Here is an 18,223-nt window from a genome sequence, read left to right as displayed (position 1 = left end):
ATAAATAAATCTTACCAATCACTGTCTTTGACCTTTTTGCTAGAATTGCACCTTTGTATGGATTATATTTACTGATATAGGGATGATATTTACTGACACACCTATATGTTTTACTCCACACTAGGCTATTTCTCATTGAATGTGACTTGCTGAAGCTCAGTGGTTTCCTTCACCTGTAAAACTAACTACCATGTGAAATATTCTTAAGTATTAAGTTTAACCGCTGTGAAAAGAAATAAATATATGAAGTAGCAAAAGTGCTGGGTGAAAAAAACATTGCATAAGCCTGGAGGAAACACTGTATTGCCAATAAAAAAACATTGTATAACATGGAGGAAATGTTGTATAGCATGGAGGAAACGTTGTATAACATGGAGGAAACATTGTGTAGCCTGGAGGAAATGTTGTATAGCAGGTAGAAAACATTGTACAGCCTGGAGGAAACGTATAGCGAGGAGGAAACTTTGTATAGCATGGAGGAAGCGTTGTTTAACATGTAGAAAACGTTGTACAGCCTGGAGGAAACGTTGTAGAGCTTGGAGGAAATGTTGTATAGGATGGAGAAAACATCACATAGCATGGAGAAAATTGCCTAGAGGAAACATTGCATAAACCTTAAGGAAACTACATGTGCTTGCTTCTGGCATTAATATAAACATATCACCCATCTCTGTGTAATTGCCGTTGTTAATTTCATCCCAAGTTCCGCAGCTGTACCAACTTCACTGTCAAGATTACAGAGTTAAAGGATCTGAGGTTAATATTATAGCCCTGACAAAATGGCCACGTGCCAACCTTCCAGAAACCCAGTACAATCTTGCCTTTATTGCCAGAGTGGAAATCGCCCAATGATTGAGTTATGGTTTACACACTTTTTGCTGTGCCACCTGGTGACTCGGGTCAATCACTTTGACATCTTTCGTTGAAATTTCCTTCTCCTCGTCACCTGATTTTGATGTTTTGGACAGCCCTGATTTGATTAACAGTGAGGTTAGGGTACACAGGGGTTACTTCCCTTTTGAAGCGACTCGTATATCTGCCATAGGCTACATTCAGGCAATTCAATTGGAAATATTTCACGGGAAATAATTGTATTTCTGCTGTCTGACTTGGCTCCCTTATTGCTTCAGGCATAGATTGATCTGTACTTTCGTATATGTGTATGTATGTGGATATACATGTATAGTGCTACGCACAAAGTCTAGTGATGGAAAAGTATTGGGTCTGCTTGTGTAAAAGCACACCCATATTTGTATTAAACAGTCATGTTGCCTAAAATTGGGACCATCACGTTTTTTCTTTTTAAAAGGGTAACCTTGTGCAATTTTTTTTTTTTTCATAAAATAATTGAGTAAACTGATTTTATTAACAATAATGATTATTTCTTCGGGACAGGGAATTATTTCCCCTGTTTTAAGGTTTCTGGATTGTATGACATACATGGACATGTATGGGAACGGGATGTGTGTGATTTTATGACATATGGAAATTAGACGTGTGTGATTTTATGACATATGGAAATTAGATGTGTGTGATTTTATGACATATGGGATTGGGATGTGTGTGGTTTTATGACATATGGGAATGGGATGTGTGTGGTTTTATGACATGGGAGTGGTGTGTGAGGGATTTTATGACATGGAAATGGGATGTGTGTGATTTTATAGCATATAGTAATGGGATGTGTGTGATTTTATGACATGGGAATGGGATGTGTGTGGTTTTATGACATATGGGAATGGGATGTGTGTGGTTTTATGACATATGGGAATGGGATGTGTGTGGTTTTATGACATGGGAGTGGTGTGTGAGGGATTTTATGACATGGAAATGGGATGTGTGTGATTTTATAGCATATAGTAATGGGATGTGTGTGATTTTATGACTTGGGAATGATGTGATTTTATGACATGAAAATGGGGTGTGTGTTATTTTATGACATGTGGAAATGGGGTGTGTGTGATTTTATGACATATGGAAATTGGATGTGTGTGATTTTATGACATATGGAAATGGTGTGTGTGTGATTTTATAACATATAGAAATGGGATGTGTGTGATTTTATGACATGGGAATGGTGTGTGTGTGTGTGATTTTATGACATACAGAAATGGGGTGTGTGTCATTTTTTGTGTGTGATCAGTGCAATTTCCACACAGAGTTAATTTGATTTTGGGGAGAAAATTACATTGGTTGGATTGGCCAGATTCAGCGCTTCACAAAGAGTATAATGTTACTTTTTTTTTAAAAGCTGACACAGAATAAACACCTCGCAAACATGCGAAAAGGTTTAAGAATGACAGTAGTTGGGAGGTAATTAGTGTTTTAGGCTTGTAGGCCTGGTTGTTAGATTAGCAGTTAAGCCTTGAATTGACTATAGTCTGGACCATGAACCCTGGGATTTTTTTATTAGAACAAGACTTGTCTTAAGATTTAAGTCTGACTTAACTTTTGGCTCAGTTTAAAAAAAGTCTTTCACATGTTGTTATGAGTCATTCAGGAATCCTTAAGATGGTTGTTTTACAGCTACTGCCAACTTCACTAATGGAAAATGAATTGAGCTCTCTCTTCATTGGCAAGCTTTCAGAATGATGCCTGTTTGATTTTGACTTATGAATCTTTCAGAAGAATATTTCAGAAATTTGACACATTGTAACAAGCTGTTGAACATGGTATCTCTAGTATGATCACCTGTAAAAATCCCCCCATCATTCTCCGGTCTGCCTCATGGGTGGTTAAAACAATGGAAGCTGCTCTTTAAACAAGGGCTGCAAAAACAACTCCATGCTTAAAACAAGCCAAAGGTCTTTTCAGGACAAAATAAACAGAATTACTGTCAGAGAGGAGAAGTAGTCCCTCAGTGATGGACTGTATATCTGCCTTGTCTGTCTTGGGGGGAGCCTGAACCCCATAACGTGCAGGCTCTCATTGGCGGGACTCCCTGAAGACTCTTCAAGCCGCGTTTCTGTAAAGTTTTCTGACAGTGATCACCGAAACCCGCTCTCATGTTTGATGGCTATCAATAGCAAACAGAAAACAAGATGCTTTTTCTTCTACCTGCCGTGGGAGCCTGGCTGCTTAAGTCATTACCTAAATTTGCAGATTGATTTCTTTCTTAACTTTCACAAAGTTTCAAGGTTAATGACTTAATGCATTTGTGAAAAGTTGTTGCAACATAACTCCGCAGTGAAATGCTTGGACTCCTATATTTTGTAGGGAAATTTTGAATATGCCAGCCATGGGTTAAAAAAAAGGTGCAGTTGTAAGCCTAGCATGAAATTTACTGTATGTGTTCTCTCCAATCCTTAAGTCAAGAGCCCGTACACTTAAGGCTAGCACAGCCTTATGACCCACGTGCCTCTCACCAATGCGGTCACTTTGAGTTCAAGTCCAGCTCATGCTGGTTTCCTCTCCGGCCGTATGTGGGAAGGTCTGTCAGCAACCTGCGGATGTTCGTGGGTTTTCCCCAGGGTCTGTCCGGTTTCCACCCACCATAATGCTGGCAGCCGATGTATAAGTGAAATATTCTTGAGTACAGCATAAAATACTAATCAAATAAATAAATCCAATTCATCATGCCATACCAAGTTTTAGCACATCATGTACATTATCAGTGTAAATTTAGCTATGTTTGATCTTTCAACAAGATTACAATTGTGTGTATATTGTACAAATCAAGAAGAAAGTATTGTTTGTAACATCCGTACTCAAAAATTTTTCATCTTTTCAATAAAGGTGAGTTTCATGGGTATAGGAAACTGGAATAAACCAGTGACCTTTGGCAAGCTGAGTGATAAACATAAACATGGCTCACCATATTGGTGGAAGGTAATTAAGAGATGTTCAAGGACTGCACAAATGATCTTTCCAACATCATTGGCAACTGTTGACTGCTTCTCTTTGCATGATTCCGTCTTGGTTGACAGCTGCAATACGAATGTCTGTTAAAAGGCATATATCCATGATCAGTGTTGACTGCTTATTGTCGCTTAACGTTCAGGACAGGCAACAGAAAATGTAAAAGAAAAAGAAACAATTATGACCTTTTTTCGCCTCAAATTTTGCTTTTTCACAGGTGACACATTTGGCTTGATTCTGATTGGTTTAGCCAACTTACGTCATCATTTACAGTTTTTTAGAACTTAAATTACTGTATTTCACCTAAAGTTTAGAATGTAAAAGTGAACTTTAAGAAGCACATAACGGCATAAATATGGTTTCTTTTTAGTAAAATTTATGTTTTTTTCATCTTAAGTATCATTTTATGGTTTTGCGTGCTTCTGAAAGGGCATTTTTACAGGCTAAACTAAAAGGTGAAATAAGGTATGCACTTTGGAGTTAAGATTTCGTCTTTACAGTGTTTAATAATTTGTGGCCTTTCATGTGCAAAATCTATACTGAGCTAAGAAGCAATACTAGATGAACTTGATGTAGTAGGTTAAGTGAACAAACTGGTTGCTCCCTAGAGTAAGTAAGACATATATCTTACTCTCCTGACAGTTTACAAATTTTCTTCAGAACTTTGGCAACATCTAGTAGCAGAGTGGTTGAAGGTTGCATCCTTTATAGTTTAGCAAATAACAGAGTAGTGAGTCTGCATGTTTGTCCCAATGTCTGCGAGACATATTGAATTCCTTTATACTCCAGACAGGGGTCTCTTTATGAACATGATTCCAGCATTAGCGTGGCATGGAGGTGATAAGCTATCCCCGTGTCACTTTGACGAGTCTTGTCCACCAGTCAAAGAGGATTAAGATTTCGTTCTCACTCACTTGGCCTGCCAAGAAAGTCTGACCTTTTCAATTTCCCTAACAACAGCCGTCTTCATCAAATCTGTGCAAACTTTGTTTTTTCACAGAACTTTCCAAGCGCCGTTTGTCACGTAGATGATTCATTATTCATACGCACTTTCTCCTTGAAATTCAGAGTTTCTTTGTCCGCAGAAAGTTTCCTTTGGACGAGAATGCCAGCGAGCAGACAGCCTGACTCTGTGTCAAGTATAGCCATGTTGTCTTAGGCATCTCCTCAGCTACTGCCTGGGAGATCTTGGCACTGATAAGTATTCCGAGGCACCCAGGGGCCTTTCTTTCCGGGCCCAAATGATGTTTAGTCAATTTCCAGGCGCAGAAATGGCCAACAAAAGACCACTGAAGTAACTGAATGACTGGCTTTCTTCGAACTCCATCACTGATCTGAATATGGAGTCAACCATTATTTTCTTCTTGCTGCAAAGAATGGACCAAAGTTAGCTATGCTCAAGAGGCAGATTTTGCTATCTGTTAGCCTCTCACACAAATACGTCAAGAATCTTTGACTGTTGTGGAGTCCTATATTTTGTAGGTCATCTGGGTACAATTCATTTCAGTATGGAGCAGTGGAAATCTGTCCTGCGACAAGGAGGCACATTACATACACCCTAAGGATTCCTTCGTCGTCATATGACTCAAACATTGTTGAGTACGACATTAAACCCCAAGCACTCACTCACTCACTCATTTCATTGTAGCTATGAGCTGAATTTAAAGGCAAGTTTGGTTGAAACTGCGTATTACAGAAATGATCCATGCACTTATCTGGTTTATTTTGCATTCGTTTCATGTACATGTACTTTGAATTCATTTTGTCTACTCCTGATGTGTTTTCTGTACTCTTCATGTACATGTACTTTGAGGTCATTTTGTCTACTCCTGATGTGTTTTCTGTACTCATCGTGTATATTTCGTTATTACTAAACCTGCAGATGGTTGTAGGTTTTCTCCCGCATGGACCCTGCACGGCTTCCTCCTACCATAATGCTGACCCCCATTGTATATTAAAAGAGAAATATTCTTGAGCACGGCGCAAAACAACGGTTACATAAGTCCTCCTGCATACCTGTATTTCTCTACCCTTGATGCCTCGTTACTCCTGGTGCATAGCTACTTGTCATTTGTATTTCGTACTTCTCATGGGAATGTATCTTCTACACTTGTAGAATCAGGCAATGAGGATCGTCAGAACCATAGGACAGGCTTTCGAGGTTTGTCACAAGCTGAGCGTTCAAAACGCTGTGAACAGCAGCGAAAACGCGGATGATGACGGCAGCGACCAATCAGATGAGACTGACCAGAAAACCAAGAGTAAGCTCATTTGCATATTTCGTATCTGTTGTATAGAAGTAGAATACCCATGCAGGAGTGAAATATTTATGTCAGCTAAAAGCCCAATTAACAAATCCAATAGGGCCATCCTTCAAAAAAAAATTGTCAGGCAAAACCCAAACTTTCTGAAAAAATAAGATAGATGGATTGGAAATTTGTCAGGCAAAACCCAAACTTTCTGAAAAAATAGGATAGATGGATTGGAAATTTGTCAGGCATAACCTAAACTGTCTGAAAAAGTAGGATAGGCGGGTAGGAAATTTGTCAGGCATAACCCAAACTGTCTGAAAAGTAGGATAGGTGAGTAGGAAATTTGTCAGGCATAACCCAAACTGTCTGAAAAAGTAGGATAGGTGGGTAGGAAATTTATCAGGCAAAACCCAAACTGTCTGAAAAAGTAGGATAGGTGAGTAGGAAATTTGTCAGGCATAACCCAAACTGTCTGAAAAAGTAGGATAGGCGGGTAAGAAATTTGTCAGGCATAACCCAAACTGTCTGAAAAAGTAGGATAGGTGGGTAGGAAATTTGTCAGGCATAACCCAAACTGTCTGAAAAAGTAGGATAGGCGGGTAGGAAATTTGTCAGGCATAACCCAAACTGTCTTAAAAAGTAGGATAGGTGAGTAGGAAATTTGTCAGGCAAAACCCAAACTGTCTGAAAAGGTAGGATAGGTGGGTAGGAAATTTGTCAGGCATAACCCAACCTGTCTGAAAAAGTAGGATAGGTGGGTAGGAAATTTGTCAGGCAAAACCCAAACTGTCTGAAAAAGTAGGATAGGTGGGTAGGAAATTTGTCAGGCATAACCCAAACTGTCTGAAAAGGTGCGATAGGCGGGTAGGAAATTTGTCAGGCATAACCCAAACTGTCTGAAAAAGTGGGATAGGTGGGTAGGAAATTTGTCAGGCATAACCCAAACTGTCTGAAAAAGTAGGATAGGTGGGTAGGAAATTTGTCAGGCAAAACCCAAACTGTCTGAAAAAGTAGGATAGGCGGGTAGGAAATTTGTCAGGCATAACCCAAACTGTCTGAAAAAGTAGGATAGGTGAGTAGGAAATTTGTCAGGCATAACCCAAACTGTCTGAAAAAGTAGGATAGGCGGGTAGGAAATTTGTCAGGCCTAACCCAAACTGTCTGAAAAAGTAGGATAGGTGAGTAGGAAATTTGTCAGGCCTAACCCAAACTGTCTGAAAAAGTAGGATAGGTGGGTAGGAAATTTGTCAGGCAAAACCCAAACTGTCTGAAAAAGTAGGATAGGTGAGTAGGAAATTTGTCAGGCATAACCCAGACTGTCTGAAAAAGTAGGATAGGTGGGTAGGAAATTTGTCAGGCATAACCTAAACTGTCTGAAAAAGTAGGATAGGCGGGTAGGAAATTTGTCAGGCCTAACCTAAACTGTCTGAAAAAGTAGGATAGGCGGGTAGGAAATTTGTCAGGCATAACCCAAACTGTCTGAGGTAGATGGATCGGAAATTTGACCAAGGCAGTGATTTTAATGAAATTGTGGGAATAATTTTAAGAAAACAGTTCTATCAAAATTCTTATAAAAATACAAATACTTGACTGTCCATTTTTAGTGTCCGACAAATGTGTTTTTAATGATTGTCTAAATTGATGACCTTTTGATTCAGTTTTCTGTGAGGCAATAATGAAAGCATCTCAGACTTACTGCCCTGAAACTGGCCAATCCAACAAATGTAGTTTTGTCTCCAAATTCAAATTAGTCCTGGGTTGGGTGACACCTAAGACCTTAAAAGAGGAAGTTCTAACTTCCTCGCTTGGCGTTCAGCGTGAAGGGGACAGTGCAATATCTGGTTAACCCATATCAGTATAATGGTTCAGGTCGAGCGGCTTACTTGCCTTTGGTAAAGTCGTGTCAGTGAAGCGGCACTAGATAAAAGTACGATAAGTACGATATTAAACCTCAAGCACTTACTTACCACCCAAGCTCAAATTGATATTGTGCATAAATTGCACTGAAGGTTTTTCTTTCATGTGCTAAAAAAGTTGAGGTATCAGTGTACATGTACCGAAAAACCACAACAGAAAATGTACAGCAGAAACCCCAAGTCTCACTCACATGAAAAAATGCTATTATCAGTGACAGGGTATAATTACAGCTTTGCATACCTGTGCATTTTTTAATGGGTTTTTTACCATATGGCAGCTTACCTCTAATTAAAGAAAATTGCATTCTTGCGCCAATGGTGGGAAAGTGAACAGGTGAGGGTATTCCAAGAAGCATCTGAACAAAACTAGCTTGGTGGCTTTAGCATATTTCAGCGAATGTGTCTAATGGTGCCAGTTTGTGTAAAACCTACTCCGCATCCCACTTAAGGTTTGAGTAAGAAATAAACATAGAATTCTTGTAAGACCCGTTGTCATGGTTGACACTGTCAAACAGGCTCGGCAGAAATCTCACTGTTTGAAGGGCGTGCGATCGTAAATCCAGATGTCTCGCTAACCAGCAAAACCACCTGTGCAAGAGCAGAAACTGTGGCCAGGGACTATAAGGGTGGGTCTTTTGTTTGGCAGGCTGACAGGGAAAGGAGCCTTGGAGTTAAAAATATTGACTTTGTTATCTTCCAGGCCAAAGTTTGGTGGAGTACAAGCACCAGTTGGCTACTACATTTCTACTCTTGTGTACCATTATGTAGTACAACTGACCTTATTAGTACCTTACTCAAAGAAATGCATATGCTGAAAATAAGAAATGTTTTGGAATGTTGTTTTTGTTTTTTGATTCTTTTTTTGATTGTTAGCAAAATTTCTTGACAACATTTTTAATAGCAATGACCCCAGGAGCCTCTCACCATTGCGTTTGCTGTTAGTTCAAGTCTTACTCTCTGCCCACGGGGCCTCCATGGCTCAGTTGGTTAGCGCTCTAGTGCAGCGTAATGACCCAGGAATCTATACCAATGCGGTCGCTGTGAGTTCAGGTCCAGCTCATACTGGCTTCCTCTCCGGCCATATGTGAGAAGGTCTGTCCGCATCTGCTGATGGTTGTAGGTTTCCCCCGGGCTCTGCCTGGTATTCTTCACCATAACGCCATCCTCCATTGCAGAATGGAAATATTCTAAGTACGCCATAAAACATCACTCAAATAAATAAATAAATATATAAGGTATAATCAACGATTGATAAATATCGTATGTACCATCACAAACTACAGCTTTAGCTTCATTGTGAAATGTTTTGTTCTTATCTCTGGTGTACTGAGTGGAAATGGAACAAAAACTGTCAGAGTTTCAAAACAACCTGTAGCTTTTGATGTATATGTGGTTTTCAGCACAAATGAAAATAATGCAACTCCATGTGTTCAAGTTTGGCAACCTTAACCTCCTTACCGGCATTAATTTATTTGTCAGAATGTTTCAATTTTGTTTTAAGACTTTCTTTTTTTACCCTGTCACAGCTTACTTGAATGTCTTTCATTTTATCTTTGTTTTATTTCTTTTTTTTTTTTTTACACTTTAATTTTTCTTGCAGGTAAAGAAGTTTCAGAGAAGGATAGCAAGGGGGAGAACTCTGTTGGAAGTCCTGCCAGCCAGAAATCCAGTATACCACCCACTGAATTAGCATTGAAACAAGCTCAACAACTGCTCCAGTCCATGGAGCGAAAGCTCCGGTAAAGCAATCCCAGTCATGATCATTCACTTTAAAAAAAAAGAAAGACAATTAAAGGAGAAAAACACAATTCTGCTTTGGCTATATGTGCTGTACTGCTTTCCTGGTTTTGGCCACTTGCCAAGCAAATTTGACACAGCCATTAGCACTGATGAAATGTTCCTGTTTTTTGCACTTTCTCTGGCAATAGCATCAAATTAAACCTGCAAATAGTTTCTCTAATTGCAAATTTCACACCCAGTAAACAGGTGTTGAAATTAAGTGTTTGCCATTAATGTCCCGTTCTCGTAATGAACCTTGGCTCATCAGTTTGAAAAATGAAACGTGGTCATTATCAAAACTGTTTGAGCAAAGGTCATAGAAATAAAGGTTAGAGAAATGTTCTGGTTTAATAGTTTCGAAGAAAGCCATTAATCAGATCATAAATGTCCATTGCACTTTTGAAAGATGTTTTTCAGCCTTTGATTGAAAATCTCAGAATGATTTTCGAACCACCACAGATGTCAAATCAGTTGACTTACAAGTCGCCAGTGTAATACTCTACGGACGGTATCACAAATTATGTCAGACAGCAGGATACCTTCTCAGCTCAAACTGCATCCATCTCCCCAGTAGACCTTAGGCCTACTTAGGTGCACTGTTCAAATTATACAAATACATTTTTGTCATTAATTAAAATTAATTAAATCTTATGACATATTTTTTTTCTCTGAATTTATTAGAACTGAAGAATTTAAATTTTGCTTGTTTTGTCTTTCTCGCATACAAAGCATGCTTTTTTCTGTTTCTTTTATAAATACAGTAAAATTATTGCAACACCCGTGTTTAAGCCGAGGTTCTTTCTCTGACATCTGTGATAACTAGGTCAGCACTGCTATTATTTTAGAAGCCACTATTACAAAAGTGAAGCATAAAATCCAGTGACAGTCAAGTGCCAATATCAGCCTCAATGGTGCTTAGATTTAGTTCCAGTTGTGTCAGAATCCAGTTGTACAACAATATTATTGTAATTTTGTCAATATTTAATACGGGTCAGAATTACCGGTACCAGCACAACCCTCCAGGGGGTAAACTGTATCCTTGATGTAGCAGGCCTACTGTATGAACAGCTCAAGCAGTGGAAGAAATATCCTTCCAATATGTCTAAGTTCTGAGAAAGCTATTTATCACTTTGGTCTTCATCACCAAAGTCCACAACTTCAATTTGCCATAGGCTACAGCTTAGACTGTTATATGGTAGATACCTTGGACGCTAGGGAACTAGAGTAAACATGACATTGCCTTACTGTCAATAATGGAGACTCGCTGAAGCTGTGACAAGACGAAGTTTCACTAAACTTATATTGGGTTGAAACAAAAATATTTTGAATCTGATTTAAGATACTTTGAATGGTAGTCTTTCAGTGGACATAAACATTAGTCAGGTGCTGTCTTTCAACTTTAAGTTTGGTATGTAAAAATTGACTTTCAGAGGAACATACAGGCCTTTGAAAGAGTTTTTGATGCCAACACTGCAGCTGTCCTGGTGAGAAATGAAACTTCACCAAAAATTCTTAAGTGGCTCTATAAGGTGAATGAATCCATCAGAAATATGTCACCTGAGAAGTGCAAAGTATTAGATGTACTTTATACATGTGTCTGCCATAATTTAAAGTTAGGTTAATGTCAACCTCCAAATTATAGGGTTTGAAAGGCTTATGTGTCTTAGGTAAAAAGGTTTAAGCTAATGGGTATTTGACAAAAAAGGCCACTTTATACAGTTATAAAGAAAAACATTATGACTAACTTAGTTTGCTATTTTGTGTTTGTAGGGAGGAGAGACAATAACTTCTCCCTTGGGGTCACCTGTATTGCTAGGCGACTACGCACCCAATCCGGAGCTACCCTCAGTTCTCATCACCAAATGCAGTTACTACGGCAACAGTTAGAACAACAACAACAGCAGACACAAGTGGCTATTGCTCAGGTTCACCTGTTGAAGGATCAGTTGGCAGCCGAGACAGCAGCGAGGATTGAAGCACAGGTGAGATTGATGAGAAGGTATGCTTCATACAGGGCCGTGAAAAACATGTAACTTTTCCACGTCTTGGAAAACTAGAGGGGTTTTTTGTTGTTGTTGAGTCTTCATGGAAAAGCCATGAAATTGAGAACCATCTCAAGTGATCTAGAAACACCCTTCATGTATATATACAGAACCAGCAGGAACTTCTGTTAAGTATATTTATGCTGTCATTCTCTGGAAGAAATTTGTTTTCCAGCATCTTGTAAATTGCCTGATGCACTGCTGCGTTCATGTGAAAGTTGCGACTAAATGTTATTACTGCTGTGATTCTTCAGCCTTTTCCCATGTTCACAAGGTGTTTGTTCAGGCGTGTTCTGAAGGCATTCCTCTGTGCAAACTGATTATACTTTTTGTTAAACCCTGAAATTGGCCAACCCAACCAATGTAGTTTGTCTCCAGGATCAAATTAAAAATGAGGATGAATTGCAGTAAAAGTTGCTCTTTCATGTGCAAAGGCTGAGGAATTAGGGTAGATATAATGATAGCTCTCAGGTTTTGATTCCACACAGCCAGTTTTGATTCCACACGGCCAGTTTTGATTCCACACAGCCAGTTTTGATTCCACGCGGCCAGTTTTGATTCCACACAGCCAGTTTTGATTCCACGCGGCCAGTTTTGATTCCACACGGCCAGTTTTGATTCCACACAGCCAGTTTTGATTCCACACGGCCAGTTTTGTTACCACACAGCCAGTTTTGATTCCACACGGCCAGTTTTGATTCCACACAGCCAGTTTTGATTCCACACGGCCAGTTTTGATTTCACACGGCCACACGGCCAGTTTTGATTCCACACGGCCAGTTTGATTCCACGCGGCCAGTTTTGATTCCACACAACCAGTTTTGATTTCACACGGCCAGTTTTGATTCCACACGTTCCACACGGGCCAGTTTTGATTCCACACGTTCCACACGGCCAGTTTTGATTCCACGCGGCCAGTTTTGATTCCACACAGCCAGTTTTACTGTGTTGAGCTAAAATTTCATTCTTGCCTATTTTTGATGGATTGTGAGAAATCTGTAATCTTAGAAAGATGTTTGTTCAAGATTGTATATGAAAAAGTAAGTTTCAGCAGCACAATGTAATATTTGCAAGTAAGTCAAAACTTGTTCGCTCTTTGTTTTTGGAAGGTGGGGGGGGTCTTCTCACTTTCCTGCACCTATACACCTGACCACCACAGTACATGTAATCATGTGTTGTAAAACGTAGTCACTGTATTGTGGGTGGTCGTGGGTTTCCCCTTTATGCCCTTGGGCTATGCTCAATTCCCTCTCACCTGAGTAGTGGCCAGTTTCGTATAAGTTTAATATTCTTGAGTGTGGGGCCTCCATGGCTCAGTCGGTTAGTGCACTAGTGCAGCGTAATGACCCAGGAGTCTCTCACCAATGCGGTCGCTGTGAGTTCAAGTCCAGCTCATGCTGGTTTCCTGTCCGGCCGTAAGTGGGAAGGTCTGCCAGCAACCTGCGGATGGTCGTGGGTTTCTCCCGGGCTCTACCCGGTTTCCTCCCACCATAATGCTGGCCGCCGTCGTATAATTGAAATATTCTTGAGTATGGCGTAAAACACCAATCAAATCAAATCAAATATTCTTGAGTAAAACACCAATCAAATAGATAAGTGGATCAAACCTACTCCTGTATTTTCCTCTCCGCAGGCACGCGCGCATCAGTTGTTGTTGCACAACCGTGACCTTCTGGACCACGTCTCTACACTCATTACTCGCATCCAGGAGTTAGAGATGAAAGTCAATGGCATTTCCTCATCCTCTGATGTTCTCTTCCAGACTCCGCCGCAGGTGAGTCATAAGGTAAAATGGCCCACATTCATAGACCTCATAAATAATATTTTACAACTTTTGAGATGAATCAGCTACTGGTGTAGCAGTGTAGCATGGACAGTGTTATTTCCTCCGAAAAAAAGTTACAAGAAAATACATTGGTTTTTGTGTCAAAGTAGCCCAAAGTTACCACCAGGGATCATACATGATATAAAAAAAACTCCTTCCAGCAAGGCCATGCAAGCAAGATGCATGTACAGTCCGACTCTTGGAGAGTGAATATTAGTAAATATTAACAATGTTACTGCCACCAGATACTGTGTGACAACCACAAAGTCATCCGTTATCAAAAGTAGCCATAGATTCAGTAATTATGCTATACAAAGCAATACAAAAATACAATCAGCAAAGGACAGATTACAATCAAGATATTAACTTTATATATTGAAAATGGGTTTTTAGGCATTTACATTTTGTTTTTCAAGCATGGTCAAATCAAACTTTTTACAGAAGGCATTTGGAGATTTTGACTCTTTTTAAGTCCCTTTCTTCCACAGTTTTGGACCATTGTGTTGTCCTACATGTAGTTTGCTGATGAACACTTGCCTCGCACAAAACATAACACATACATTTTATGTCACATTTTGAAAAAGTTTGTCAGTAGCTTGCCCGAGGTAGGTGGTTTACTCTATGCACTGTGGTTTCCTCCTCCCAAGAAAGTACAAAGACCAGTTTCACAAAAGTGCCCGTACATTTATGATAATTGCACACATACGACAATTGTACAGTGATTGTAACTTACGACAAATTATGACCAATGTACGATTAAAAATGCTGTACGCCACTTTGTGAAACTCACAGGCCACAAATGTGCAAGTGTTTGAAAAAACAATCAAAGCTTGTGCTTGACAAGGATGTTCAGGATATTAACACAATCAAGGAATTAGTGAGACGTATGCACTGCATCTCTTTCGGCCTCCACTCAAGGTGAATGAATGCATCTTATCCGTACTTTCCTTTCTTTTGTCAGATCCCAGTTTTACCTGATCCCACCACACCTCAGTCAGGCCCCGTGTATCTCCCAGAGTTCCAAGAACTGGACATGTCCTACTTCTCCCAGAGTTCCAAGAACTGGACATGTCCTACTTGCAGAATATTCCGGACAGCGCCATGTTTTGAGAACACAAAGACAGATCTGGACACTGACCTCCCCAGATAGCGGCCACAAGGAAATGTCCAGTGACAGTCTGTCATGTAACCTGGCACAAAATGAAAACCTTTCCTGGCATTCGACGACTGTGAACAATGGTAGTGGAACGAGTCAAGTGTCCAGTAAGGTGCTGTCATCAGCAGAGTGTTCGCTGAATGGTTTTTCATACACCTCAGGCTCAAGGGAGACGACTGCATAGCTCTCAGTTCGGGACGCCTGCTGGCTTGCCGAGCAGCACCTATAATCCTTTCTCTTATTCTGGACCAATCAGCATCAAGCAATAATAACGACTTGGCCAATTATAACACACCTTTGAATGCACAAGGCGGGAAAGAAGATAAAGTTAAAATCATTACTCCATTGCCGCCCCAAGATGCCAGTGGGAACAGAATTGATCTTAACATTCATAACCGGACACCGAAAATTGAACCTCCTCCAAAAATCAAGCGTTCTGTTCGTCCAGTTCATATGAACCTTAGCAACAGCAATGAAAAGACTGGCATCCATGATGCAAAACGCGAAACATTGCAAGTGACAGTGATTACTATTCCACCTACGCAGGAAAGCACGAGTTTCAGCGTCCATTCGGAACTCCACCCCCGGTTTCGTGGGTCAGTTTTGTGTCGTGAGTTTGCACATGGCAGAGAAATGGTCCGTGCTCAGAACCAGAGCTTGAACATCTTGCGAGAACAAAATCCTAGTTTAGCGCAAAAGAGAGATGCAATGCAGGTAAACGATTTAAGCGTGCAGCCGGGTAAAAATTCAGTGAAAAACGTTATGGAAACTAGATTACATATTACGAGTCCGTCAGACGACGAAAATACCGAAAACTCTGAGGATTTGGGGTACCGTTGGCATCCTTTGGCCTCGCCGATTAGATTCAATGACTTTCGATGAGTTTGATGCACTCAGTAACTGAACAAAGCTATAGAGAAGAATAGAAGGCCAGAAATATTTTTGGTATGGGATGCAGTAGGGAGTGTTTGTATATACATGTACCGGTATTTTTTCAAGATTTTTTGAAATTTGTGTGGGTTGAAAATTGTTAAACAATGGCAGCACATGGAAGACGGCTCAAGATAATATGTGTGTGATTTGGATTTTCTTTGTAAAATACACCTGCTGTGTGTTGGGTATATAGGCTAGTCACCTAAATGGAACCAGGTACAACTCCAAACAGGAGAGCTCATGCAAGGGGGAACAACACCCTATGGAAATGGTTGACCATTTATTTCAGCTTAGATGATAAATGGAAATGGCAGGTTCGTTGTAAAGTCCACATTTCCAAAAGTTTTCCAACAACATATATGAGTGAGATCTAAAACTAAGAAAATTGTGATAATAATGTTCGAAATCATGAGTACTTTTGTATAACGTCATGATAAATTCTAACATTTCATTGTAAGTGTTGCCATGGTTATATATTCTACTGTGTATTTTAATCATTGTGACATTTTCCAACAAATATAAAGATATCAGTTTTCACAATTTTGTACACAGCATCCATTATATGCATATAAACAGTTTATGTAGCAGGAGGAAACTTTGATCCCGTCAGCTGTGAATTGTCTGGTAAGCTCAACTTGTCACCATGGTTAAATGTGTTAATAGAGTAAGGCACGACCCTCGACTCAAAACACACCCCACCCCCTCTCACCCCTGCACCCCACCCCTGCCCCCCAGTATAGTTGTACCAAGTGCTTGCATGTTCATCTTACAGTTACTGCTCCTTACAAGGAGTATGTGCCTGCATGCAATGTTTCGTTACAGTCATACTTATTCCTACATGTGAATTACAAGTATGTGAAATTTTACAACTTGGTATGTCTTTTCATGTGTTTTTTTTTTTTTATTATTATACAGTCATACACAGCTGCATGTTGTTAAAATGTACCCATGTTTTGTTTTTTTTTGTTTTTCCTATTTCTTAATATTTTTTATAAATACATTTCAAGACAATACATTTTTATTAGTATTTTTAATAAATGGCATACAATTTAACCAGCGGTTAAGTGCAAACGGTTACTTCCACATTTGCATATAAGTGATCTTTTTTTATTTGAATGTGGCATTAATTTCAGTTTTGGTTTGGTTTTTGTTTTTGTTGAACTGCATTATACCATACTTACTGATCATTGTTACAATTTTATGAGAGATTTTTATTTGTTTCTCCTGATTGCGTAAAAAGAACAGATATATGTGCCTGAACGTTGAAAAAAGGCAAAGCTGTGTAGTGTATTTTAAGGTAGACAAATTTTTTCGCCTGTATTTGCAACATTCAGATGAATCCAGATACCTAAAATATGTGTTTCCAACTTCCATACATAAATGTACTTGTAGATTGTGACATTTGGAGAGTCAGTTGGCACATTTGTATACTGATGTGACAAGGAGCATTTACACCCCAGAATCCTCCTTTCTGGTAACCATGGTAACACTCCCATCATTAGAGTCTATGGATGACAATTAGGTATTGTGTAACCTAGCCTCTTTCATGCGCCAGTTATTGTCGTGCCGACCACGAGTTACTCCCCTTTATTCACATTATCTATGGCACTGTATATGTTGGCCTCTTTGAACAGCTTAGTAGTTTCCCATAGTTTTTTGTGTGCCCCAGAGGCCATAACCCTAATCCACAGTTGTGTCACTGTACATTTACGCTGGTGCCATTCTGGGAAAAACCTGGATGTAGAGGTGCCAGTTTTGTTTCAGATCTGGTTCGTGTAACATTTGTGGTTTCAGAAGCTGCTAAAACTTCTCGGTTACATGTCACTGTTACCGGTCGGGTGCTGTCATTTTTAACAATAATCTGTGCAGAGGTCAGAAAGGTGAAACTGCAAAATCTTTCTCCGTCAGACACTTGGACAGCTGACGCCAGATACCCTTGCAACAGGGCATGAACCCGGATTTTACCCACAATGCCGTACGACAGAGGATCATTGACGTAATTCAGTTTTAGGGCCATTGCTTTCTGTTTTATGATATACTCGGTACTAATGGATTGATAGAAGTGTAAGTTGTAAATACCAAATCTAAATTCCATGGTGTATCCTGGAACATTAGATTTTACACCTCTCTCCAATATAACATGTAATATATACTATAAGTAATATGTCTATTACAAAATACATGGCCCACAGGTGTTAGATAATTTCAGGAATATCGCCCATGCACTACGGTATTAAAATATATGTCTTAGAAAGCATGAGAAAATAAAGTTCAAAAATGCTTTAAATTAACTGAAGATATCTGTGAAAAAATCAAAGCAGTTCGTTCGCAGGCGTTCCATAACTACAATGTAGCTCCTGGTAAATTCCCAGATGAAGTAAATTTGGAGATGTTCGCTTCACTGACAGTTGATTGGGTAAAAAAAATTCAGCTCATGATTCTACTTGTACTTTCACATTGTT

The 18,223-nt window shown here is 39.6% G+C and overlaps 1 protein-coding gene across 1 annotated transcript in view; it reads left to right on the top strand.

Annotated features, from left to right (window-relative positions):
• The window catches only part of LOC135480406 (carboxyl-terminal PDZ ligand of neuronal nitric oxide synthase protein-like), a 95,295-nt gene extending 79,585 nt beyond the window's left edge, over window positions 1–15,710 (top strand). The window contains 9 exon segments of the mRNA XM_064760237.1: window positions 5,975–6,119; window positions 9,627–9,765; window positions 11,282–11,289; window positions 11,576–11,787; window positions 13,481–13,633; window positions 14,634–14,689; window positions 14,756–14,810; window positions 14,812–14,979; window positions 14,982–15,710. Coding sequence (XP_064616307.1) covers window positions 5,975–6,119; window positions 9,627–9,765; window positions 11,282–11,289; window positions 11,576–11,787; window positions 13,481–13,633; window positions 14,634–14,689; window positions 14,756–14,810; window positions 14,812–14,979; window positions 14,982–15,710 — 1,665 coding nt within the window.
• Window positions 15,711–18,223: the final 2,513 nt, after the last annotated feature.

Source organism: Liolophura sinensis, chromosome 13, assembly GCF_032854445.1.
Source record: "Liolophura sinensis isolate JHLJ2023 chromosome 13, CUHK_Ljap_v2, whole genome shotgun sequence".
Taxonomy (NCBI): domain Eukaryota; kingdom Metazoa; phylum Mollusca; class Polyplacophora; order Chitonida; family Chitonidae; genus Liolophura; species Liolophura sinensis.
This window is presented reverse-complemented; position numbering and strand designations above follow the sequence as displayed.